The sequence below is a fragment of the Numida meleagris genome, chromosome 5, assembly GCF_002078875.1.
Source record: "Numida meleagris isolate 19003 breed g44 Domestic line chromosome 5, NumMel1.0, whole genome shotgun sequence".
In the NCBI taxonomy this organism is placed as follows: Eukaryota; Metazoa; Chordata; class Aves; order Galliformes; family Numididae; genus Numida; species Numida meleagris.
Genome location: NC_034413.1, coordinates 41,852,867 through 41,878,658, shown reverse-complemented (window position 1 = coordinate 41,878,658; position 25,792 = coordinate 41,852,867). Strand labels below are relative to the sequence as shown.

The 25,792-nt window shown below is 45.8% G+C and overlaps 1 protein-coding gene and 2 long non-coding RNA genes across 3 annotated transcripts; 1 reads left to right on the top strand and 2 right to left on the bottom strand.

Moving 5' to 3' along the window:
• LOC110399716 lies at positions 7,518-9,912 on the bottom strand. The gene is made up of 2 exons (XR_002439374.1): positions 8,917-9,912; positions 7,518-8,196 (listed from the first exon to the last, which is right to left on the bottom strand). It is a non-coding gene; the product is annotated as an uncharacterized LOC110399716 (long non-coding RNA).
• LOC110399717 lies at positions 17,460-21,779 on the bottom strand. Its single transcript, XR_002439375.1, has 3 exons — positions 21,589-21,779; positions 19,232-20,074; positions 17,460-18,445 (listed from the first exon to the last, which is right to left on the bottom strand). It is a non-coding gene; the product is annotated as an uncharacterized LOC110399717 (long non-coding RNA).
• TSSK6 (testis specific serine kinase 6) lies at positions 24,503-25,571 on the top strand. The gene has a single exon (XM_021399525.1). The coding sequence runs from the start codon at positions 24,667-24,669 to the stop codon at positions 25,498-25,500; it is 834 nt and encodes a 277-aa protein (XP_021255200.1). The 5' UTR covers positions 24,503-24,666; the 3' UTR covers positions 25,501-25,571.

Below are 25,792 nucleotides of genomic sequence, written 5' to 3'. Positions count from 1 at the left end.
GGGGACATCAGATAATGTTGCCTCAGGACGTCCTCTGACTCCATGTTTTACAAAGTAGCCCTCCTCCCTTTCACCCACTGCTTCAGTAAATCCTTCACTATTTACTCCCCACACTGTGTTTATTCTGCAGCCAGAAGGGAAGTTCATCTTCCAGGCCTGTGCTGGCAACCCCTGAAACTGCCAGCAGTGAATGTAAACTCCAGCTTGACCTCCTGAGTCCATAAATCCCAGACCATGCTTGGCTTCTTTTAGTTTTTGTAGGATTCCACAGATGCCAAAGGTAATCTTAGTTTACATTAAATACAAGCAGGTCAAAGATCCTCTGCTGATGCTAAGAGTACTACTTGCATGAGTAGGGAATGCTCACAGAAAAAGGATTACTGGTACAAAAAGGGATTAAAAGACCGAAGCTGTCAGACCGTAAGTCTCTCTTTTTGCAGTGTCAAGCCTCAAATACATAAGCTGCTCACTGGAGCCAGAGGACTGCCAGGATGACGCTGCCTGGAGCCCACAGCCCCACCTATGTCCTCCCAAGGTCAGCCTTGGGTCTTTTGAAGTTTCTCCTGTTTTGGAGGACACCCAAGACCAATTACATCAGGGCCTGAGGCCCAACATGTGGCAAGCTCAGTAACAGCATGTTAAGCGGAGCCGTGTTGCAGCCACTGCTTTGGGCAGCTGGGACCAGGCCCTGCCTCCCAGCAGATCTGTGGTGGGCACTGCCACACTGGCTGGAATCCCTGCATGCTGTGCCTCTGTGCCAGTTTCCCACTGCCCATACCCACACATCCTTGAGACAATGACCAGCAGGTTGGCAAGAGCCGCTGTGCTGGAAAAAGCAGTGAGTTCCACGGGGTGGTTAGGAGCAACGAGGAGAGCGTCAGTAGCAGACACAAAGCAGAGAGCCTTTTCCCAGTGGCCTCCTGCAGCAGCTTTTCCAACCCACACGTGTTTGCATGCTGCTGTTTCAATGCCTGCAGGTTGCTATGGACAACCAAAAGCTGCTGAAGCTTCAGCAGAGCCCTACCTCACTGAGCAGAACCCTAACACAGTGTGCTTGATGGTAAGGCCTGGCAAGTTTGGTGTCCTTGTGAGGGTCTTCATCTCACAAGCTCTTCTTACTAACTGACAGTCACAAACCTGGCTGTTCTGGAAAACCATGTCTCCAGTTTAATGCTGTGTTACCTCCATGTGCCTTTTGGATGCAGAGGGTGCTGTTACCTGGATTTCAGATGAGGAGAACAGAAGAACATTAATCAGCCTGTCCAGCATCATGGGAGAGGCCCATGGAGAGCTGTGGAAGACTTGGAGTCCCCCAGTTCTGCTGGCTGCATGGCAGTTTCTATCAGTACCAAGAAACAACTACAAAAATTTAGCGGGTTCACTCCAATTTTAAGCTGATGAAAATGCCACAGCATTGTGGAAGCTCACCCCTTCCACAACTCACCTGTTGCCTTGAGCATTGAAATACACTTTCTTTTGGCCAAAAATGAGAACTACATTATCAGGTGATGCAGGACAGTAAATAAATTACAATCTCTAAAATATTCTTAGGGTTTGCACAGAGCAAACATCAAAGAAAAGACCTTGGAATAGATTTTGTTTATCCTCCTCCATTTAAACGCGATGCATGTCCTCCTCTCCTTCAGCAGATCTGCAAAGAGCCAAGTGATTCATTTTCCTAACAAAACAGACACAGAGAGCACACCTCCCTGATTAATGAAGTTTTCTACCGAGGACTTGGGTACATTGCAGCAGACAATGAGAAATGTGATTACTGCTAATACGGCATTGACACAAATGTCAATGATGTAAAGCAAGTCATATCTTTTTGAATCAAGAGTCCCTTCTATCATTATTATTTTTGTTTGCTTCTTCCATTTTAATAAGCCATGCCTCTATGCATTACCAAAATACTCCCAAGTAAAACCATCGAGGGACAAATTAGTTTCAGTGTAACACTTCATTAAATAGCAGGCACCTTTAACAAAAAAGGGTGTTGTGTGTTGACGTAGTCCCATTATCATTTAAACACATAATACTCGAGCCAAAAACTCCAGTCAGCTGATGCCTTTACCTCAGTGATAACAAATCAGTGTTTTTTATCAAAGTCAAACAGAGCAGGAAGGAGAATAATGTCTCTTTGTCTCCCAGCCTTCCTGGGTTCTTCCCAGCCACAGATCTGAGAGGGCTTCCAGCCTGGCGGATGGAAATGGGTCAATGGAAAAACCACCAATGAGCACCCAATTACACTCACTGAGATACTGTTAGATTTCCATATCTTCAGGGAGCGATAAGCTCAGCTTCAGACACAAAGCTGTGCTTTTTACCCCAGTAAGTAGTAGAGGAATATGCAAGGATCTGAGAAGGAGCTGAGTTTCTAGAGGCTTGGAGAACTGTTAGTGCCATCCATGAAGCATTTAAGTCCTTAAGCTCAGCTTAGAAGCTGCAAAAGAAATGGCAGTCCTTAAAGCCAATCTCATTTCTGTACAAAAAAAATGAGAAACAAGTGGCCAGACAGGAGCAGGAAGCAGCAGAGAGCATTGTGGTCAAATGACAAAGTTCTCACGTGGCTTTGAACTTTATACTGCTGCTTCAGGAAGTGGGGGCTCAGCACAGGCAAAACAAACACAGCAAACTTACCTGGGGGAGAGCTGGAGTGGAAACTGGCAAAACAGAACACAGATTTTAAGAGCAAACTGTTAATGAAACAACAGAAAGTTATTAAACAGAGAGTCTGCAAAAGCACTTGTAGCTAACCTAGGCACAGTGGGGAGGATGACAGAGCAAAGTATGAGGTGTAACAGCACCGCAAGGCAGCTGAGTCATGTCAGTGCTTCTGCCCTGCTGCAGGAGGATCGGAACAGAGCACAAACCGATAAATAAATGAAAAAGTCATTGGACTGGATGGCTTTCATTGAGATGTTATTTCTTGTGCTGTTGCTAGTTTGCTTACTACTACGTCTGCAAACTGGGAATGCCTTTGTTGAAAATAAAGCATGCCAATGGTGGAAAGCTGAACTGTTTGAACACATGAGTGAATTACTCATGCTGAGGACATCAGCTCAGTTAAAAAAAAACATCTTCTTCACCTCTCTAGACATTATGGCTCATTACATCTCATAAACATGTTACACCTCCTGATCAGCAGTTACTTAGGTGGCTGTTTCTTCTTCAACACCTAGGTATTCTCACAAGTTGGTGTTAACCCAGATTTATTATTCAGGGCAACTTTAGGAGTCAAAAATGAAGAACCTGGGTCATTTGCTAGCAGGATCAAAAGAGTGAAAATGATGTGTCTGTCTCAGAAAATGCATGTGGTCAGATTTTGGAGACCCAAGAGTTCAGCATCCAAAGTGAGACATTTGATAGCAAAATCTACAAAGTTGTTTAAAGGCCTCAAGAAGAGTGAGGAACTTTAATGTCATGTAACAACACAGGAGGAAAGGGCATCTGTAACAAAAGTTAGAAGTCATGGTTACAGTTGTATTAATGAACTCAGACATATTATAAAGAACATTCTCAACTTACGTACATTGCTGTGCCCTCAAAGTAAAGACATGGAAAACATGAAAAGAAGACAGACATGCAATAGAAAACTGGTCATAACTTCTTTGTGGGCTGAAGAGAGGAATAAAAGAAAAAGCATGAACACTTGAAAATATTTACCCCTCCAATCAACCTAACATGCTATTAGTAAACAGGGAAGATCTTTCCTAATCTGAAAGGATCCCTTTAGTATCAGGCACGTGCATGGTCCCTGGCGTAGGAAGCCTGCAGAGCACTGGAGTGCATTTTGTTGTCAGACCATGTATTGATTACATCTAGCAAACAGCACAGGCAGGAATAGGATAGCAGCAAAGTGTTTCTCGATTACTGCTGCTTGTCAGAACACCTTTAGCTTGCAGCCACATGGGCTGCTCTGTGCTTCTGGCATGGTTGCTCTTTGCTTTATCAGGAAATGCCATCTCCTTCATCACAAGGTCTCTTTCAGACAAGAGCTCATGGAAGTTAGCTGAAACAAGCTCACAAGCACAGATCTCTGGTGTCTCGTTGCCACAGAATGGTTCCTGGGTGGCAGTAGTGGCACACAGCACCTGCAGTTTGTCCCAAGCCTCCTACTCCTGTTGTAATCCTGAAGCCTGAAGCTGCTGAACAGGGTACGTGTTCAAAAGCAGCACCAGAGACTCAGGCTTCTCACCAGAAAGCTCAAGTTTTCCTTGAAGGGAGTGGTACAGCTGAATATTGTCTTTCAGTGTTACAGCGTCACTATGGGCTTGACACTTGATATCTGTCAACAGTGTCAGCTCTGACCCCTGAAAGAGCCATTGGTGCTTGCACACAGTGACGTGGCAGCTTCAAACGGGTGCTCTCAGGGTAAGCACAGATTTCTCTCCCTAGAAACAGCTGAAGAAGCACTGAAAAGGGGTATTGTTTCTGATATCCACAATAATCCACTCTAGTTATTCACAGCAATGTCAACAGTTACTCAGAGAAGTTTCAAGCTTGGGAGAGTGTCAGTCTTGTAATTAAGGAATGTATCAGACTTGCTTTGGGTGTTCTCCAGCCACAGCAAGTCAGAGGACATCCCTGCTTTTAACCTCCTGAGCATCATGTTATCATACTCCCACAGCGCAAAAGCAAAGAAGACCACGATCAGTGTCCAAACGGTCAGTCATTAGTGTGCTCCATAAAAGACTCAGAGACAAACCATGGTGACACCGGTGAATATAAAAACTGAACAGAAATGCCATCCAGAAATGCTTTGGGCTATAAAAACAGACAACACGAGTTAAAAACATCCCCTTCCGCATACCTGGGGATTTAAACACCCCATTAGACAGACGTTGCCTGGGCAAGCTAAAGGCAATCACACCCTGGGGCAAAGGGGCAGCTGAGATGACTTTGAACATGCTCTCCAGGCCCCGTTCTCTGCAGACATACATGTGCAACACCTCAATCATGTAGACTTCAGTGCCTGCTGCTGCATGATAGCATGGTTACAGCAGGAGCCTCAGCGGCTTTCTTCTCTAGTAGTGGGACATTTAAAAAAAAAATGCAAAGTGAAAACAAACTAAATATCTACAAGAGTGGAAAACACAGCTAGCCAGGAGAATTTTGGGCTCTCATTGGTAGGCCAGGAGCAAACTTTGGCAGAGGCTGGAAGTTGCAGTGTGCCCTGCAAACAAGAAGCTCAGACTGCCCTCTGCAGTACGCAGCCGTGCTGTGCCTGGGTCACCAGGAGTATCTTAAGATACATCCACTTGCCGTACCTTTCAAACCTCAGTGTGAAAGCTTACTTTGCCACATTTGTATGTCTTTACTTCAGACATTTTTCCATTACACAAATAAATGAATGCTCTCTTTCCTTCGGAAAACAACTTTACTACCCCTCACTGGTACTCATGTTTCTAGTAGGGATGTTATCAGTACTCCCAGTCCTCTAATCCTTATTTGGTGAGTTATTACTTGGGAAAACTTCTTTGGAATCACCAGAATTAGCCTGAAAATGAAGTATTGGAGCCTTCATTCACCCCGGATGCTGCAGGGCTCTCAACAGCACGACGAGCATTACACACTCACCTGGAAAGCTTTCCCAGCTCACTCTCAGGTATGCAGGTGGGACTTGGCACCTCTCATCTCAGCAATGATCACCTGCAGAGCCTATTTCCAGTGCCTTGCAAGTCTGATGTTTTGTACGAATTTACTGAGATGTGGCTTTGAGCCTTGTACCCCATTGTCATTGCCACGTGTAGGACTTGCTTTTTTTTCTCTGAGAAAGTCTTCCGCTGGGACCTGCTTTCTGCACCGGGCACTTCTAACAGCATCCCAAATTCCTCTTCCCCAGCACACAGTTTCCCATCCTATTATATTTATGGCTCTGTTTGACTTTCCCTGCCAGCACATTTGTTGAGAAAATAACAGCCCTCGAGGGCAGATATTTCTTATAGTTTGTTCATGCCTAAAATAATTGTACCAACTTATTAAAAACCCCACTGACAGTACGATACAATAACCTCTGTGATTTATTTATCTTTCAGCAAGCTTTAAAAAAATGCCACTGCCTCATTCCAGCTTCGCACTGTATAGTCCATCATCAAATGCAGCTCTGTGCTCTGATGTTTATAACATGCTACAACAAGACATTGGGCTTTGAATTACATTTATTCTACCCTTATCTCGTTGATTTACTAGTTCCTCAAATATTTGCTTCCTTATACTATCTTAATTGAAGATTTCTCCTGCCTCTATTTTCTTTCACTGCTATTCTACAGAGAACAACGCTCCTTGAGCAGCTCTCTCATGTTCTCTTTCCCATTTTCTGCATACAGCACCATGCCTATTTTTTTCCCATTCCTTTAGCCTTTAAAACATCCACGTAAAAGACTTCAAGGGCATTAAAAACAACTGCATTCCACAGCACCTTTTTTTTTGTCTCCTTGTTCTCATTTTCCCAAGGCAGTTCTGCCATCTGAAGGCGCAAGCAAAACATTTACTGGAGGTACCAGCATTCTTAAGTGTAACTCCCGTATCGTTCTGATAACTTTGTACAGAAGGCAAAAGGGTTGTTAATTGTAGATTTGTTTACTTTTTTCTGGTAGACATGCCAGGAAACATGGCCAAAACCTCAGCAGCTCCTGGCCTGTTCCTGCGGCTGTAGCTTGGGCCACCACTGATGTTCAATTTGTGTACCGAAAATCAGAGTCTGGCCCCACTGTCTGCCCAAAGCAATGCTCCATACGCCAGAAATTAAGAAGCTTAGGCTTCCTGTGGCATCAAAGGACTCATGGTTCCCTCAGTCCAAACGGGCCTCTTATTCCTCAAAAAAGCTCATCCCATCGGAAAGGAGTTCATCTCTTGAGAGCAACAGAAAATCTCAGGTTTTTCCTTTCCTGCTGTGCACTGAAACAGAGCTATATCTTGTCATTTTTTTTTCCAATTAGATCTAAAGAACGCAAATAATAATGACCACAAATAGGAAAGTTTTCCCTGAAGTTGCTGTTAATGTTCTATCACCTTATCTTTAAATTGTTTTCTGTGGATTATAGAGGTTTATAATTACTGCTCCCCCCAGCTTCATTTTATCTAGTACAGTAACATAATCAAAATCCTCCCACTCTAAACCCTCAATAGCAAATCCGCTTTATAAAACACTTGTTCAGTGTCCTCCCTCATTTTCATTTTCTCTGCTGCTGCTCATCATAGCAAAGCCTGATGTCTGAAAATTGAACAGTAGCGTTGACCATTTTTCCAACAGAGATTATATCTTTTGGATGTTAACACTGTAAATATATTTTAAAATGCAAGCCTGTCTGCAGTGAAATGCCTTGCATTGCCATTGTGTTACTGTAAATGCCATTATTATGAGGGAGTGATTGACTTTGTTTAATGTATTGTTCCAATAGTCTGCAGAGATGTACATCTGTGATGCAAGTGTCATTTCCATGCTTTAATTATAGTTTTAATAATCCATGATCTTCAATTTCTTTGCAATAAGCTAATTATTTTTTTGAATGATGTCTTAGTATAAATCACTTTTTTTATTAAGCATATTTGCACTCCTGCTGTCTTGCTCCGTGAGGTCCTCTTTTTCTAAATCTGCCTCTAAAAACTCACAAAACATTTATGTTCTACCTTCCATCCCCTGCATCGAAGCAGGACATTGGTCCATTTATTTAGATTTGGGCTCATGTTAGCGGTGTCACATCACAGAACTGCTGCAGATCTGTAATTACAGAGCTGCAGAGCAATTCAGTGCAGACCACACCAGGCACCAGCTGTGGGGGCCTCTCAAAGCCTTTTCCATGTGCTGCGATCAATTATCAGATGCCCTTCACAGCTTGCTGTAGATGATATCCTTTTCTCCTAGGCCTTCAGATTCCCATGGGATAGGAGATGGAAGGCATCAGTGTTGAGTAATCTCCTTAAGTCACAGGTGGTCTTTTAATTCTATGATTGCTTGTTAAACTTACATGGACATTGTTAAAAAAAAAAAAAGAGAGAGAGAGAGAGAGAGAAAGAGAGATCTTGCAGCACTAGGGCAAAGCATTGCTCAGTGCTGACACCAGTTCAGCCCCACAGGAAGCTCAGCCAGGCAGTGCTCCTCGGGCTGCAGTGCCTTGCAGCAGGCAGAGGGGGCTGTCTCCCTAATCAAGTCCAGCATCTCTGTCCGCTCTAGCTTTACTCGTAATTTAATTCCTGGAATGCAAAGGAAAACACAGAAGCCCTGTTAGGAACTACCCTTTGTTTGGAAGACCTCACATCAACATGCTGCATATACCTGTGAGCCACTAAAATGTGGAAAGTCAAAAATAAAGGAAGATGCTTTTTTCGGGGTAGGATTTGATGTAACGAATTCTCAGAGGGAGATTTGCTGATATGTTTTGACAGAAAGCATCTTGCCCCATGTACAACTATCAGGGCACAGTCAGCAGCTGCTGTGCTAGCACTGGCTCACAGGGGAGGCAGCAGAGGAGGCTTCTTCACCTCAAAGGCTCAGGTAAGGAATCTGCAGCAGGTCCAGTCTGATGTCTGTGGGCTAAACGTCCACAGTGTCAGCACACAGCTGTGTTCACCTGCATTTTTTTTAAGACATTCAAGTCTGAATACAGAAAATCTGGGAAAGCATGCTGACCAGCCTGCTGCCCCACACACCTTCCATCCTTTACTCTAGCAGGGACACAAGACTTACAAACCCTTTGCCAACCTTGCCATAGTGCTCGAAAAGCCAGGCAAAGAATCTCCACCTGCTTTTCTTGACCAAGTCATCTTTGGATAGCTGTGCATTCTGGAGAGCCTTTGGTCAGCTCCAGGAACAAGTAGGAAAATACCACTATCTTAGAAACAATGAAAGATCATTGAAGATCAATCATTTCTCTTCTCACAGAGTATTTTTGATCAGTAGCTCCTGTATTTTACCTCTAGCGGAAAGCACAGCAGCCATTAACATGCAGCCTCATCTCTGATGTAAATACACCTCAGGAAATACACCAGGCCAGGTAGATACAGCACAAGGAAAGCATTATGCTTTCACACAAAGGAATTAATCAGTCTTCATTTCTCCAACATCCAGACATGGAGAGTAGATGTTAGGGTGACTTGAGAAATGCCAAGACCTTGGTTCTTCCACAGTGTGTGGTAGGACTCTGGTGGCCTTCGAGGGACCAGGAATGGGGCCAGGGTTCTCAGCCTTCTATTCAGATCAGACAGCCATGGAAACACAACCCTCCCATGGAAACAGGCTTGCTGACATCTTCCATGCATGGCTCAGTATGAGCACTGAGCTGAAAGTACGTCAAGGAGCCTGATCAGACCCTCAGGCATGTCTCAGCATGGGCCTATTTCCCTTCCTGTTTCCATGGGACTACTAGCGGCGTGAATTTCACGTGGTTAGAAAGACAGAAGAGCACTCATACACACCATTCAAGGAAAGATGCTACCAAATGTGAGTCACCTCTCCCAGGCAAGTTCTCAGCCTTCTCGGTGGATGATTTACTCTGTTCACTGGCAATCACTTCCCAACCAGATTACCCTCAGGAAATATCTCTGAGCTATTTTGGTGGTGCAAGGGTGACAGCAGCCCTGAAGAGCAGTTAGTGACCAAATCATCCCTGGCTTTTGACTACCTCCACATCATACCCTCGGCATCCATAACAGCACTCCTGGACAATGGAAACAACCAAACCAAGCAGCTCCTTTAGGTTGCCTCTAACACTTGCATAATTTTATCTTCTAATTAACAGTTCTATGGCATTTCCTGAATTTGGGAGAGGGAATCAGTGTGACATCAATTATCCACTGACAAGGCCTGTCAGGATTTCAGAATCAGATGTGACTTACAGCCGTGACTATTTAGCAATTCCACAATTCCTTTTAAGGGCCACCTGGAACAATAACCTCTTTTTTTTCCTCAGTGGAAGACTAATTAGCACCTAAACCATCAAGTATAATACTGAATGCTATGGTTGCATGAGCCACGTGCTCCTCAGCTTCCATTTTACACTACACAAGTCATTCCTCCTTCATGGTCACCTTCTTCCAACCGTTTTGGTGTGCTTCAGTCTACTTGGATATTCACAGAGAAATTATTTCAGAGCAGATTCAAACTCAAGTCCCTCAGCTTCATCATTCATACAAGACCATTCAGAAAGAGGAAACCAATAAAAAAATTGTGCTTCAGGACACAGCTGGAGTCTAGCAGACTGAATGCAAGCTTCCGAGTCTGCTCCAAAGCCCATGGAGCAGATGGCAGTGCAAATACTCCCCCTGACTTGAGAGGGACGAAGTCCCAAGGGAAGAGCAGCTTGAGAGCTGACCTGCTTGCCTTGTGGCCGAGACCAATAAAGAGAGCTGCAGCACAAATATCAGTGGTGCATCAAGGTACAAGTACATCCCCTGGTGCTGGAGATGCGACTGGAGAGATGAACACAATGTCTGGGTCTCCCAGGGCTTGCTGCTGTTTGGTTTTTGCTGAGAGCTGCTGTTATAAGCAGACTCTTTTGTTCAGATTCTGCCCCAGTGTTTGTGATTGATTTAGCTAACGAACTACAAACTCATGCAAAATCTTAGCATTTTACAACATCCCCTTGCACATCTCCTTGCTAACACTCACCTGTTCCCTTCCCTCAGTCCCCAGCCATTCCACTGGTATGAAAGCTGTGTTGTCAGACTCATTTATGCTCTAGGCTCGCAAACAAACAGCACCTTTTGTTCTTCCCCAACAGAAGACGAGGACATGCAGTACAAACTTTGGTTAGTGAAACCAAGGTTCACACAAATACCAAGCTAGCAGCGACACAGTCCATTTCTGTGGCTCAGCTGATGTATGTTAACCCATCAAATCATGGTAATCTGGTTTCTTAAGACTGTCCCATTTATGATCGAACACATTGTGCTGCACATGAGTTGGACATACACATAATATAGACAGGAAAAAGGGGTGCAAGCTAATTTTCTTTTTAAAATAATCTCTCATTTCAGGAAAAAAAACCCACAACAACTTGTTCAGATTGTTATTTATGATATCCTAATATACTGTGAGTAGGAGTTTGAAGGAGATTGCTAGTCCATGGGCAGCCTTAGTTAAAATCCTGTGGGTCAATATAGGAATAACTAACCCTTATTGCATAGATAAATTGTCCATACCAATGAAGATTTATCATAAGTGACAATTCAGGGGCTTTTTTTTCTTCCCCTCTCCTCAATTCTCACAGCCTGTATAACACACAGTATGCATGGTTCCTATTTCTTAGGGGAAAAATGGTTTGTTGATGACAGGCTGTAATTAGACTGTAATATAAAGCAAGGAAAGTACAATGCTCTGTGTTCATACACTGCACATCACAATGGGATGTCATTCTGGACTGCTTGTTCCTTGTGCTTGCCATAATAACCATCATTAACAATACAAATGGGTAAAAGCTTTTTTCTTTCCATATTTTCTTCCCAAAGTCAGCCTAGAGGATCCACAAAAAGAAAGTAATATTAGATTGGCCCTACTAAGCATTTGGGATCCACAAGCAGCATGCTTGTTTTCTTCCTGAGCTAAAGCTGATAATAGGTTCTGAGCCATGGCAGCACCAGGTCAAACAGGTGAAACTGCTGTGCTTTCCAGAGCCATAGGTGTTCTTGAGTGCCCTCACCACTGCTGATAGAAAACCCCAACACAAACGTGTAGGCTACATGTGGCCCAAGCTGAGTGCAACTTAAACTAAAAAAAGTAAGCTTCAAAAGCGTTATAACTGGGTGACACAATACAGCCTGGATAAATGTCAGATCTGCATACAAATCAAATCAGTTTTGAAGATGCTCCACTGTTAGGCATCTTGCACTTCCAACTCCCTCTCCCAGGCAGAGTGAGTTGTTTCCAAGCTTCTGGAGTTGAATACAGTTGCATGAGTCCGTAAGTCAGTTCCACTTGCAAAAATGCAAGTCCATTTTTTACTTTACCAGTGCTGTTTTCTACTTTAATGCTGGACCGGCTCCAAATTCCCAAAAGCATTGAAGATACAATCAGTTGCCCTATCTGAGAAAGGCCACAGACATTTCTGGGTAGCTGAGACCATAAGAAACTGCGAAGGACAGAGCAGTACAGTGGGGGAAAAGGGAAAAAAAAGTACTGTCGAGGAACAGATGGAGACGGCTCCAGTTCATACGAGGGCACACAGGAGCAAAACCCAAAGATGAATTGACTCATGAAAGAGCTTGAAAGTGAAGTGTGACCTTGATTGGTCAGGAATTCAACAGCGGGAAAGTGACAAGGTCACCTTAAGAAGGAAAGAGAGAAAACAAATGGAGCACAATAGGAGGTCTCCGAGCAGGGTCTTCTGAGCTCCTCCCAGGACCAAGAGAGGGGACTAATAAGAAAATGCCTTTGCCAGGCTTGTTGCAGCAGCTGCACTGGCAAGCAGTCCTCAGAGCTGCAGAGCCATGTGTGAATGGTGAAAGCTCTGTGATGCCCTTTCCCACTTCTGGCTTTCTTTGCTTTCCTCTGCGAGAGACTCTGATTTAGATGCCATGATAAAGCAGGTTTCTCATTTGCATTTTCCAAAATAGGCTGATAGATATTTGTTTTTTGTTTTTAAACATTCTTTCCTATGACCTTGGCTAGAAAATATTCACCAGTTACTTCTGATATTTGACTTGACCACTCACAGGAAACAGAGGAACATTTCAGCCATTCTCAGCCCATGCATGGCAGCGGCAGCTGCCTGGTTTCTCCCAGGTTTCAGCTCCAAGAACTAAGCCTTCCCAGGAAGCCAGTTCAATTTGAAAAACTGCAATATAAATGGGAAATAGAACACCACATGTGTCTAATTATTCCTCCTCTGCTGCCCTAGCAATTAAGACCAATAGTGAGTGATGTGTGGACTGTCACCCATATGCCCTGACTGCGTGCTTTCTCAAAGGTTGATTTCACGCTCAGCATGGCACATGGTGCACACGAAAACAAAGATCTCTACTTTTCCATGGCAGAAACAGCTTGTGAAACCCCTTGCATCAACCTATTATAGCCCACGTCAGGGAAACACTGCTGAAGCTTCCCCAACATACCAACTGCCACTACAGCCTCTCTCAGCAAAGATCAGTAAGTTTCCCAGAAAAATAGCATGCATTTGGTGGTCCACTGACCATCTCCTGTTGTTTCTGAAAGGCAGACATGGAGATGAGCAAAAATTTTAAAAAAAGAAACAAACCACAACCAACCAAGCAAAGACCTGAAAGATCTGCAGAAAATAAAACCAGTCACTGGGGCTGGAGTTTTCCAAGGGAAATTAAGTGGGACAGCCTTACTGAACAGGAAAGGTGGGACCTGAAGTATTGTGAATATTGCTGTCTTGCTGTGACCAAATTAACTTCCCTGTGACTTAAAAGAGAGCTGACAACTCCATATGTGAGCCAAAATAACTTCACACAATGCCAATTCTTTCATTTACTTCCACTAAGGTCATCTGCCACGTACAGACTCACTGCAGAAAAGGAACCACGCAGATAGAAGAGGAAGGTCTTTGTGAAGAGCTCCTGAGCAGAAGACGGACAGGGGAAGAAGTAAATCTTGGTTTAATGGGTGCAGGGCAATGAGGGAGGGTGTGCTAGGTGTATTTTCTATTGAAAAACCTACTGCCTTTGTTCAAGGAAATGTAAATGGTTTCATTTCTCTGCTGCCAACAATTCGCTTCCTCCTTCTTCTGTCAAAAGGAAGTGATGGGGATTTGGGCAGGGAGAGCATGAACCCCAGCGAGAGGCCACATCTGAAATGCACCTGTGGGTACAAGTCACTCTGGCTGCCTCAGAAATGCTGGTTTGCTGCTTGACCTATTTCTAGCTTCAGTAAGGAGAACAAAAAAACCACACACAAAAAGCAGCGCATTGATTTTGCAACTAGTTGTTCTGCAGAATAAATTAACCCCAACCCAATGGTTGTTTGGCATCCTGGGGATCTGACAGAGAGGTTGCTGGAGAAGGTATCTAGATTTAGAACGGGAGATAAAGAGAGTGAGATGAACCTGTTTTTGGTTCAAGAGGTTGATACATGTTAAAGCTACCTACCTGTCCCAGATTTCCCTTCCTTCCCTCCCTCCCTGCAAGAGCTTGGTAGAAAAAGGAATCTTATAAACATCTAGGATGTGCTTAGCTTGGAGCTGCTCTCTGCTTGCTGTAGAGAAGAGCCCAACGCTCACTGGTCCCTGGAGAGGCAACCTGTGGTAGCAACCTGTGCCAGGCTGTGTGGAGGCAGAAACGTTCAGCAGGACTCTGTTTGTCCTCCTGACCTCCATGCAGGCATCCGTGCTTGTTGCAAGAAGGCAAAGTTCTGACCTTGCAAACTCGTTTCTGTGAGGGACAGAGCCAGGCAAGCAGCAATGGCTGTCTTGGAGATGCAATTTTCCAGGCAGGCGTGGTGCTGCTGGGGTTTGGGTTTGCATCAGGTGGCGGTGGGTTAAGCACATGGAGTTGGGGTCCCTTGAATTAACCAAGGGTCACAGCACTGACTGCAGGCAGGTCAGAAAGACAAGTAGCAGCTGTCCATGCAGAGCAGTGTGAAATGGGAAGCAGGAGGTAACGCTGAGACAACACCCAGAGGTATTATTTTTTTCCTCCAGAAGATGACAAACACAAGAGCAGCCAGGCTGGGCAGGAGAGGACTTTCTAACCACATTCTGGCCACAGCCACCTCACTGAGACTGGGATAGTATGTAGCACAGCACAGCCTCCCCAGAACATTTTGCCCAAGAATATGAGGAACTGAAGCCTTCCTCCAAGACACAGGGAGAAGACTGGAAATGCCAATGTGTATGCACAGAGGTAAGATGACCTTTGAGGACTGTCTGAGGCTCACTGCTGTGATGAAGCCCTGAGGATATCCCAGAGGCAAGGAGCATCACCCAAAGGGCTGCAGAGGTGGGCCCATGCAGGCAGAACTGGGCCACAAAATTCAGCTGCCAGTAATAAAGTCCTGAGCGAAAGGGGTGAGGAAGCAAAGCAGTGCGCTCACCTGGCTCCTGCTGGGACACCAGCAATTGTGTACACCAGAGAATCAAGCACAGTTAGAGCTGCCTGTTCTGTGAGTTACAAAAACAAAGCTAGAGTGCTTAAAATCAGCTCCAGGAACAGAGTGGAGAGAGGGCTTACAAGCAGTGAAAGCGATGCTTGAGAAGCATTGCCTTCAGCTTGCCATGCTCTCCTGACTATCCCTGGGGCAGGCACCAACATGGTGGACTTCCCAGGAGCAGAAGTGCTCCTTCACCCAGGAGTGGTGACGGCAGGGTGATTGAAGATTTATTACCCAGGTCTCATGCCCGAGGCCAAAATGCCTGAGCAGCACCTTGCAGTCAGGCAGGACTGACACACCAGATATGGCTGATATTGAGTGCTAAGGAGGAATTTCAGAGGAGCTGGAGAAACAGCAGCTCCTCCCTAGCCAGAGGTTGTGTCTGCCAGTAAGGATATGACAAAAGAACATTGAAACTGAAAACAAAGAGAGCTAGATGGGAAAGTCTCCTTCTCTGTAAGAGTAAAGAACATTTTCCCAGCAGGAAAAGACAGGTAAAGAAGACACAAGAAATCACTCCTTGTCTCCTAAACACGTTTCTTTTTCTGAGTGTTTCTGACCCTGAATTTCTCCCCCAAATAATCCATCTCAGAAACCGGAGCTATAAAGTCTGCAAGGGAATTCTGCATTTCACCTAGGAACACACGGAACCTGTGGAGAGTAACTCTGGGAGGCAACAGACCACACAGGCCATGCTGATCTGCCCAGGTAGCAACAATGCAGGTAAGTCAATGGTGACTGCTGAATTAGATCTACGCCTCATGAAAAATTGACCACTAGTCTCAAAATAATAAACTAATGGTAACTGTTATAATGCTGATAAAGTAGCTTGAATATGAAAAGGGCAGAAACCCACTTTCAGTAGCTACTTTGCCATTGCCCAATGAGTACGCACTGAGAACGGCATGTTTTCCCTGCTGAGGTTGGCTCCATTGCCCAGCAGTTGGTCAGAGGTGTGCAGCGTTGCTCCGGAGCGATTCTGACCGCTTCTTTCAGGAAGGATTTAGTCACTGAGCATGTCTCATTACTCACTGGCCCCCAAGGGTTTTCTCAGCTGATGCCTAACCAATGTCATATGTTTCACGTGGGAAAGTAATCTGACTGTATCCAAGGTCTTGTTTTCTCATTCCTGCTGTGCAACATACAAGTGACATGAAATCAGGCCTGTCCAACCTGCAGCCCATGGGCAGCCCGGCTCAGTTCGCAGTGCAGCCACCCCCTGCCCCATGCCACCATGGCAGCAGCTCTGCCCTACTGGGCTGCCTGGCCCGGCCCCAGGCACACACCTATTGCCCACAGCAACCACACAGTGGTGTGCTATTAGCATTGTCTGAGCTGAAACCAGGTCAGGGCACAGTGCAGTGCAGTGCCAGCTCAGATGATGGCAAATTGCTGCATGCATTTCAATACACTGGCTGAACACAGTCCTGTGCGCAGAGAAAAGCATGCAGCCATGGTGTCCGTTCTGATAAAGGAGTTTGAGAACAGGTTTCAAGATTGCTGAAAAAGTCATCAGTTCATATTTGTGACCCCATTTGCAGTCAACATAAACACATGACCTGCAAATTTTCAAACGGAATGTGTGGAGTTGCAATCAGATATTCAACTCAGAAATCTGACCCTGTCTCTCTACCAGACTTCTATCAGACCTCTCTTCCCAGAGAAAAACACCCCTCGCTTCACAATCCCGCCTCATTCATGTCACTGCTTTTCAGCAGTGTGTTCATTTTTAACAATTATTGTCAAGGATGAAGCACAGGAAGAATAAAATTTCCTCAGAAATCTCAGATGAACACCTTGAGAGCTCACTATGAATTACAGCCTGTGCCATCGAACCCACCTGATGCGTTAGTGTCACAAAAACAAGGTCACATATCCCACTGGCTTTGTGTTTTTGTTGCTCTCTTTTTTTTTTTTAATGCTTTAATAAAATGCATTAACAATTTAAATGTTTTGTTACTTACATATAGTTAACTATATCACATATTTTACAAGGGCTGCTCTGAAAGTAATGCCTCCTATTTTATTCTCTTGGCCTGTGATGTCAGAGGCAGGTGTTGGTGGTATGGCAGTGGAAGCTGAACCTTCCCACCAATATTCCATTGAATTTTGTTGCCATGCGACAGACAGCAGCAGAGGGGCAGGCTGACAAAATGGCATCTGATGTGGAAGCGTGGATGAAAATAGGGTGTATCATTGAATTCATCCATGAATAAAAAATTGCATTGATTGACATTCACTGATGCTTGCTGAACATTTATGGAGACCAACCAGTGGATATGAGCACAGTGAGGCGGTGGGTGGCACATTTCAGCAGTGGCAAAAGCGATAGCGGGTCACCTCTGCTGGAGGGGGTTTTGACTAGCATGGCATGCAGGCTCTTGTTCACTGTTGGTGAAAATGCACAGCTACTGGTGGTGACTATGTTGAGAAATAGTGTTTTGAAGCTGAGAATTTGCTCTATCAAACAAAGTTACTGTGCTCATTGTATCTATTGTAGTTTCCATGGAAAGAGATAGGAGGCATTACCTTCAGAGTGGCCTACACGCAGCCCAAGTCAATTTCTCTTCACTCAGTGCAACCCAGGCAAGCCAAAAGGTTGGACACCTATGCATTAGAGAGACATTCTGAGAGTCTTGTGGATTAGGCCATGCCACTTCCTTTTGCTACTGCCAGTTTTATTTAGATCAACAACAACAAAACACTATGGGGAAAACACACATACCATATCTGGGCAGGATATGGATATAGGAAGGCAGAGTGATGTGGCTCTGGAAATATTCCTGCACGTAATCCTGTTCCACCCAGAATACAGGTATTTGCAGATCACAAACATATCACACTAGCCCCCTCTGTGAAGGTCAGCCAGCATCCCAAAGCCCAGCTTGCTTATTGCAGAGTGCAACCTGAGGCTTGTGAATAATGTGGGTGATGAGTCGCTGAAGCGTAGCTCCCTCTTTGGTCTTCGTGCCACAGTGACCTGTGTGACAAGGCTGCCATGGAGTGATCAACATCCCAGAATGACTGGCGTTGAGAAGTCACAAGAGTTGTTAAGGCTGCTGACTCCAGATATCTATATCTTTCCTAGTTCCCAATGTCTCCTAACCACCTCCTTCCTGTGCCCTTGTGCCTACCCACAACCTCACTGGCTCACAGAGTCCTATATGGCTGCCAAGACCAACTTCAGAAAGTGCAATGGGACTGTTGCTGGTGCTTCCATGCAGGACAGAGACCATAGAGACCCTTTTAGTTCTGTGTCCTGTAGCAAAATCCTGTCTGGGAAGTGATGAGAAAGCTTTCAACCAGTTGTCTCCATGACTGCAGCCACCAAGGGCCTGGCATTTTTGGTACTTTTCCTCTAGAAGTCACAAAGGCTTTTCAAGAGTCTTGCATTCTCCCCTAGGAATGAAAATAAATCACTCCAATCAGCTGCCTTTCTTGAGGTGCTACAAAACAAGCTACAGTGGAAATGTTATCATTTATAACCGATTTAGCCCGTTTTAACATTTAAAAATAGTTTCCTGTGGCAGCATGTAAATACAAGGTATGGCCAGTGCAAACAGACCCAAATTGAGTGTGGTTATATTGTTTGGAGTTATTTATCTCTGCCTGTCACAGATCCTGGTGAAACTTTTCCTCATTACTCTCTTATGCCTCTGCATGCATTCAGGACTTTGAAATGACTTTGAGAATGAAGCAGAGTACATGGGAGATGTTACTGTCGTAGCATTGTTGCTATAAGAGGAGGTCTTGCTGCCCCCACTGCTACTACAATTGCTGCTTCAGCTGAGCCAAATCTGTCCAAAATGGAGCAGACTTCCAGCAAGCCACATCCCTGTCAGAAGCTCTCATCCCTCCTTCCAGATGCTGAGACTTTGCCCCATGGAGATACCACAAATAATAGGCTTTGCTCCTCTTTCCTCGCCCACAGAAATGATACTTTCCTTAAATACTGATTCTTTCCTAAAAATACTCAGCTTTAGTCCTGCCTGGCACAAAACAGTTCAGGCCACGCAGTTAAATCTTGCCAAGACTGCAACAAGCTGAGAGCATGTTCCAATAAGCAGCAGTCACACAAGCTGCCCTTTGAAACAGAACCTAACAAGACCAGCCAGTGCCTTCATACAGGCTGGAGAGGAGCAAGAACCAAGAAAATAAGCACAGCACCAAGAAGATGCTGCCTACCTGGTGTTTGCTTGGCAAACAGGAGTAGGATAGTCAAGGAGCTGTCCTTTGCAAGGAAGAAGTCTTCCGTGCTTTGCCATCTCTAGGCAGCTGAATTCTTAAACAAATAGCAATTTCTCTCCACCTCCCAGTTTAATGAAAGAGTGCATAATCAAGGGAAACAGAAGGAAATCTGCTTCTGCAATCTAGCATTACTAGGTTACACGTAGTCGGGTGTTGCTCACACTGTGATTTATTTGTCCATGCTCTGTCTTCCAAAATGATGGTGTTGGCTACACTCTGCCTAGCACAGCCAGCTGGCAGGGCTGCATTTGGGGCAACGCAGTCTTTAGGGAAGTAACGACACAGGAAGAGGGAAGAAGAAACATGAAAGAGTGACCACCAGAGCCCAGGACAAGTTTTCAGGCCTGGCATTTAAGAAAACTGTTTCTGACATGAGATAAACCAGGTCTGGGGGGAGGAAGGGGGGAAAGGGAGGCATAAGCAACACCCCAGAACAAAAAAAACCCACTTCATCTGTACACACGCAGGAAAAGCTGTCCCAAATGTTCAAGTGTCCTACAGCCAGAGCATTAATGACAGCAGTAGGACATCACGAGCCGCAACATAGCTAAAGTCACAAACATTTGCTGGAAGTTGCATTTCAGTGGTGCTTATTTTCTTTGTACCATTTTGCAAAAGATGGCGCTGCCTTCCTCTCCACGCTGCTCCCAGCAGCCTGCAGGGAATCGCCATGCTCACTGATGTCCTTATTTAACACTTCAGTCATTCCTCACACTCCTTCACAGAAGACGCCGGGGCTTTGAGACAGGCCCGCCAGCAGGTGCACTGGGACTCGCCACGCTGTGCAGAAGTACAAACACCAGCTAATTAAATCTATTGTTAAAACAATTTGTTTCTTGCTGGGGCTGACTCACCTGGAAGCATTTGAACAAGGCAGGTTTCATTGCTGAGGGCAGACTGCCACCTTCACTCGGGAGCTCCTCACCTTCCTCGCATTATTTTAGGTTTAAAGTTCAGATCAGGATCACAGAAAGGAGTTGTATTAGAAGAAGAATAAAATATTAAAAATCCCAGGCCAAACTCCAAACTCTCCCTTGGCAAGAACAGCACTCCATGGGAAAACCCACCACTTAGTCAGCTAACGTTAGCTCCTAGAACAAATGAAAGTGGCAAATGATGAGACCTGCAGCATATCGGCCACAAAGGTCTATTTCTAATGAACACCTGCCCTCAAGAGGGCTCTGTGTAGATGTACTTCGTGGCTCACAAGCAGCCGTCATCTGATCAGCACAGCGTGGGCATGCCATTGTCCTTCCACCCCTGCCCTCCACTCTGTAAAAATGAGCACGACGTTTCTCCTTTCCAAAGACTTATCTTTCCAGAGAAGGACACAGCCCAGCCAGCAGCCCACTTTTCTGGGAAACAAAGCAACAAATGCAATGCAAGTTCTTCTGCAGAAGGATACACCCTGCCGCTTGAGCAACCAGGTCTGTATTCGCTCCCCAGCGACCAGCCCTGTCTCACTGGGCTGATTAGTCAAGCACTTTTTAGGAAGCGTTTGAGCACGTGACTTGAGAGCAAATCATGAAAGCAGCCTCTCACAGCTTCCATACCTTGTACACATCTGCTCCTTAGCCATAGCCCTTCGCCAGCAACTTTCCAACTCTGCATACCATAGACTGTCATGTCCTAATTACAGACAAAGCTCTGCGGCCCTTAATTGGGCAAAAATTAATTACAATATGTGCCAGACAAGTAAACCTTCTGAATACAGAATGCTCTGTGATGAGGTTCTCCACAGACAGGTAAGTAAATCAGCGTGAGGAAGAGATTTCAGTGGCATTCATTTGGGATACCTAAACCACAAAACACATACCTGCTTTTCTTACTTAATTGTATTTGGATTTAACTGTCATAACTCGGTGTGGTAATAAAAGCCTCTAATTTCCCCAGTTTTCTCTTGACCCCCATCACCATGCAGCTCCATTTCTACCAACTCAAGAGGCTCCTGCTGCATTCAGCTGTGCCCAGCAGTTCTTGGGCTCTTCAAGTCTCACATCCCATGCTGCTCTGATTATATCCAAACTTATTAATGCTCTTTACTAGTTTATTCAGTATTTATGGTTTTGCTCAACTCCCCTGCCCACTATAAAGCATTATTTTGCTGTGAAATACATTCTGAGACGTACACTTGAAGCAATGCACAAAAGAAATACAGGGAATCAGGGCACAAAATAGTCCCCCTAGGGGACCTAGGGAGTGACACCTCCAGGCAGGCTCTCCAACACTGAAGAGGAAAATCTTGCTTCCCTAGGCAGCTGATTTTCCCTAGCTCTCTGATAAGCCAGGCTTACCACAAGTATGAAAGCATAAAATCTCAATCTTCTCTCTTTCCAAAAGGGATTCCAGTGCAGATCCAACAGGAAACCCCCCCTACTCCCTGAACCACAGGCTTAGTCCCTTTTGTCTCTCACTCCAATCTCACTGATTGCCTTCAGGCTTGAGACTTGACAGGTGAAGCCCAGCAATGCCAGCTGTAAGAGCATGCTTCAGATCAGCCCATTATCCCTTCCTATCCTTCAGCTCCCCTGGCACATACTGAGGTACTCACAAGCTGCCTGGTGGTGGTGGTGTGGCCCATTGCCATGTGTTAGTTCCCAGCTCCTTGCCTCATGTTTTATATCCCCCACATGGCTTAAAATCTCATTTGTATGAACAGATGTTTCTGGCATACTGGGAATGCCAGGTTCAGGTTTCCCTTTCGAGTTTGAACAAGCTTAGTTTTTCAAATCGATGTCCGAAGAGTTTTCTGTTTGGCATTCATTGCATCCTGATGAATTTCTAGGAGATCTCTTGTTGGTCCTGCAATCAACTTCACAGATCTATTGTGTTTGAACAAGAGGATATAGTGCTGGCACAGGCTGCCCAGAGATGATGTGGATGCCCCGTCCCAGGAGGTGTTCAAGGCCAGGTTGGATGGGGCCCTGCAGCCTGATCTGCTGGGTGGCACCCCGCCCATGGCAGGGGGTTGGAACTGGGTGATCTTCAAGGGCCCTTCTAATCCAAGCTATTCTGTGATTCTGTGATATGGGTAAGATCTGAGGGCAGACAGCTGCAAGGATCACATCCACTGCGAGCATCAGTTCCCCTTATCTACCAAAGGTGGAAAAAACCAGAGCCAGAGTATTTTAAGCAAACACCAATCCCAGAAACGTGTGAGGAAGGAAAAAAACCAAACTGCAACGTATTACCAAACGCAACTTTCTACGTGCAGCTTGGTTTTTCTCCATTGCCAGTGCTATTGTTGCTGCCACTAAGGAGCTGCGAGGCCATAGCAAACCCCAGGCTGCAGTTATATGTGCATGCACACAGCTTCCATAAAGCACTCAGAGGTGAGGCTTTGCACTTAGCTCCTTTTTTTTCTGTTCCTTCAGCTTTCCACGTCCATTTAATACTTGTACCCAAAATAACTTCACAGTTTGATTCTGCAGAAAAGGATCGAGGACAGCCACAGTGCCTCGGCTTCCGAGGCAGCTTGCCTCTGGTGTGCTTTTCGTGGGACCTGTCCCATTTTTCCAACTGCTCAGACATCACACAGGCCAGAGATCAATTACATATGAATAGCTCACCGAACAGAGCTTGGCAAATGGGGGGCAAATGACGTCGCTAACAAAATGAGAGCACTTACCAATCATGTAATGTCTTTTACTGGCTACATCCTCTTCAACAAGTGCCTGTACCTGCTACAAGACAGCCTCCGCTGTCATCCGTCAGCATGGCAGTGAGCAAACCCATGCACGGCTAGCTTAGCCGGCAGCGTACAGGAGGGGGAGCATTTGCTGCAGGATCTGCTGCTTCCCCATTGCCAGCTGGCCTTGCTTTCCCGGCCCCTTGGAGGTTACCTGCACGCGCTGGTGCACGGCACAGGGCTTTTTCTGGGTTACATTATTGCGGGGGTTTCCAAGAGCTTTCCCATAAACAAGGATCTTACCTGCAGGCTTTGGGGACATGCCTATGACATGAACTTCCCACTGCTCTATAGCTACACATACATCCTCCCACCCGTCAGATCATAGGACTGCATTTTCCTGAGATGTACTGCTGGCAAGAAGGGAAAGGAAGCCTGGAGTAAGCATTACCCTTTATGAAAATATACTGTTTTATTCATTCAGTTACGTTTAGTCACCCCAAAACTCCCGAATCCTCTGAGAAGTACATCTCAAAGCCCTGCTGAAGTCACTGTGGTTATGATTCACAGCCTAGACGGCGCTGCCAGGAATCCACTGTTCAGAAGAAAGAAATCCCAGGGCAGTTATCTGCTGGCTTAAGCAAAAAGAGACCCCTGGCCAGATGAATTCTAGCACCAAAACAACAAAATGGAACAGAATGCTGTCAGGAAGGTGTCGCCTCTGCTGCCATACCACCAACATCTGCCTCTGATGCTATGGGCTGACAGAATAAAATTGGTGGCATTACTTTTGGAGCAGCCCTCATATATTCAAAAATTAAAAATAGCACCTGGCTTTGTATTCAGAAACATGGATATTTTGTGGTCTTAGGCTCCTTTTTATAGCAGGAAAGGAAATGCATGCATCACGGGGAGGCACGGGCCTGCACGGAGCGCAGGCCAGAAGCAGCTGTTGCTGTGGGCAAGGAGTGCTGCAAAGAGAGGAAGGACCACTCCTGCTCTGGGCCCCATCTTACAGCAAGAGAACGCCTCATTTTTATCATGTTTATCAATTTTGATTAAAAGAGAGGGAGTGCAATTCCAGATTCAAGAAGCTCAAGACCAGCTTCTTATGAGGGGATAGAGCTCCCCATCTGTGCCTCACCAAGTCAGAAAGCTACCTAGAAAACCATTCCCTGCAACACTGTAATCAAAAACCAAATATTTACAGCCTGCCCGCCCTGTCACTTGTAACTAGGGATGGAAGAGTTCCCTCTCCTGCGCCGCTGCGTAGTTCTGATCTTAATACAACCAGTCTCTTGTAGAAAATAGGCGTGGGTCCCCAAAGTGATTGTTTGTCCCAGAACACTCATGTTTAAACTCACATCGTCAGAGAACCCCTATTTTGAGAGCTCAGGTGAAGAGCAGAAAAAGGTAAAAAACTCTAAAATATTTGGTCGAACCCAATGACCTTAGAGGTCTTTTCCAGCCGTAACAATTCTATGATTCAGCAGTGAGTGTTCTCCCCCTGTAGGTGCGCAGCCATGCAGTGACACTGAAGCACCACGGGGACCCACCTCACTCCCTTGACATCACACTTCCCCACAACTCTCTACTTCATCACAATGCCTGGGTGAGTCCTGAACTCTGCGGGGCACACATGGGTAGAAAGGTGATGATCAACTGCTGCCACACACCATGCATTAAGTCTTGAAGCCTGGGGGCAAAACACTAGCTTTGCTAAAGCCCACCATAATCACCCAGCATGCCAAAAATCAGTCCAGGTGAGAAGGTGCTCAATGACCTGGGCTACAAGCTGGGTCAGACCTTAGGGGAGGGCAGTTTCTCAAAGGTGAAAGCAGCCACCTCTACCAAACACAAAATCCCCCTGGCCATCAAGGTGGTGGATCGTCGACGAGCCCCCCCAGCCTTCGTGTACAAATTCCTGCCCCGGGAGCTTTCCATCCTACGCAGAATCCGTCACCCCAACATCGTGAACATATTGGAGCTCATTGAGGTGTGCGACGGGAAGCTCTACATCGTGATGGAGGCGGCAGCCACCGACCTTCTGCAGCTGGTGCAGAAGCACGGCAGGCTGCCCTGCGTCCCTGAGGCCCGGGACATCTTTGCACAGATTGTGGCGGCTGTGCGCTACCTGCACGATCGCAATTTGGTACACAGGGATGTTAAGTGTGAGAATGTGCTACTGACTGCTGACAGCCGCCGGGCCAAGCTCACCGACTTCGGTTTCAGCAAAGAGGTCAATGTCTACCCAGACCTGTGCACCACGTTCTGCGGCTCAGCAGCCTATGCTTCCCCAGAGGTGCTGATGGGCATCCCCTACGATGGCAAGAAATCCGACATGTGGAGCCTGGGGGTGGTGTTTTTCATCATGGTGACCGGCTTCATGCCCTTCAATGATGCCCACATCCGCAGCCTACCCCAGGAGCAGAAGAAGGGAGTCCTGTACCCAGAGGGATCGCCCCCACTGCCAGAGCCCTGCCAGGCCCTCATCACTCAGCTACTGAGCTTCAGTGCGGAACGCCGGCCCGGTGCAGGGCAAGTGGCCAAGAACTGCTGGTTGAAAGGAGACATCTGAGGGACGATCCTTGCTGGAGACCCTGGCATGGCAGTCACATTTTAGTACAATAAATGCTGTAGCAGAAAGCACATTAGCACTTTCTCAGTCATTTTAGGTGGCAGGATGTGGATGAGATTGAACTTCAAGTGCTGGAAAGACTGTGTGGCGGTTAACAAGGTGGTCAAAGTTGGTCTCAAGAAGGTGGTCAAACCCCTTCACAAAGGAGATAAATGAGCCTGCTGTGGGTTAGGCTTCAAGCCCTGGTGACAGTGTTGAGTGAAGGGTTAGAGAGCACCATAGGGCTGCTTAT

Excerpts from the sequence above, each read along its gene's own strand:
- TSSK6 (XM_021399525.1), top strand. The coding sequence starts at position 24,667 with ATGCCAAAAATCAGTCCAGGTGAGAAGGTGCTCAATGACCTGGGCTAC.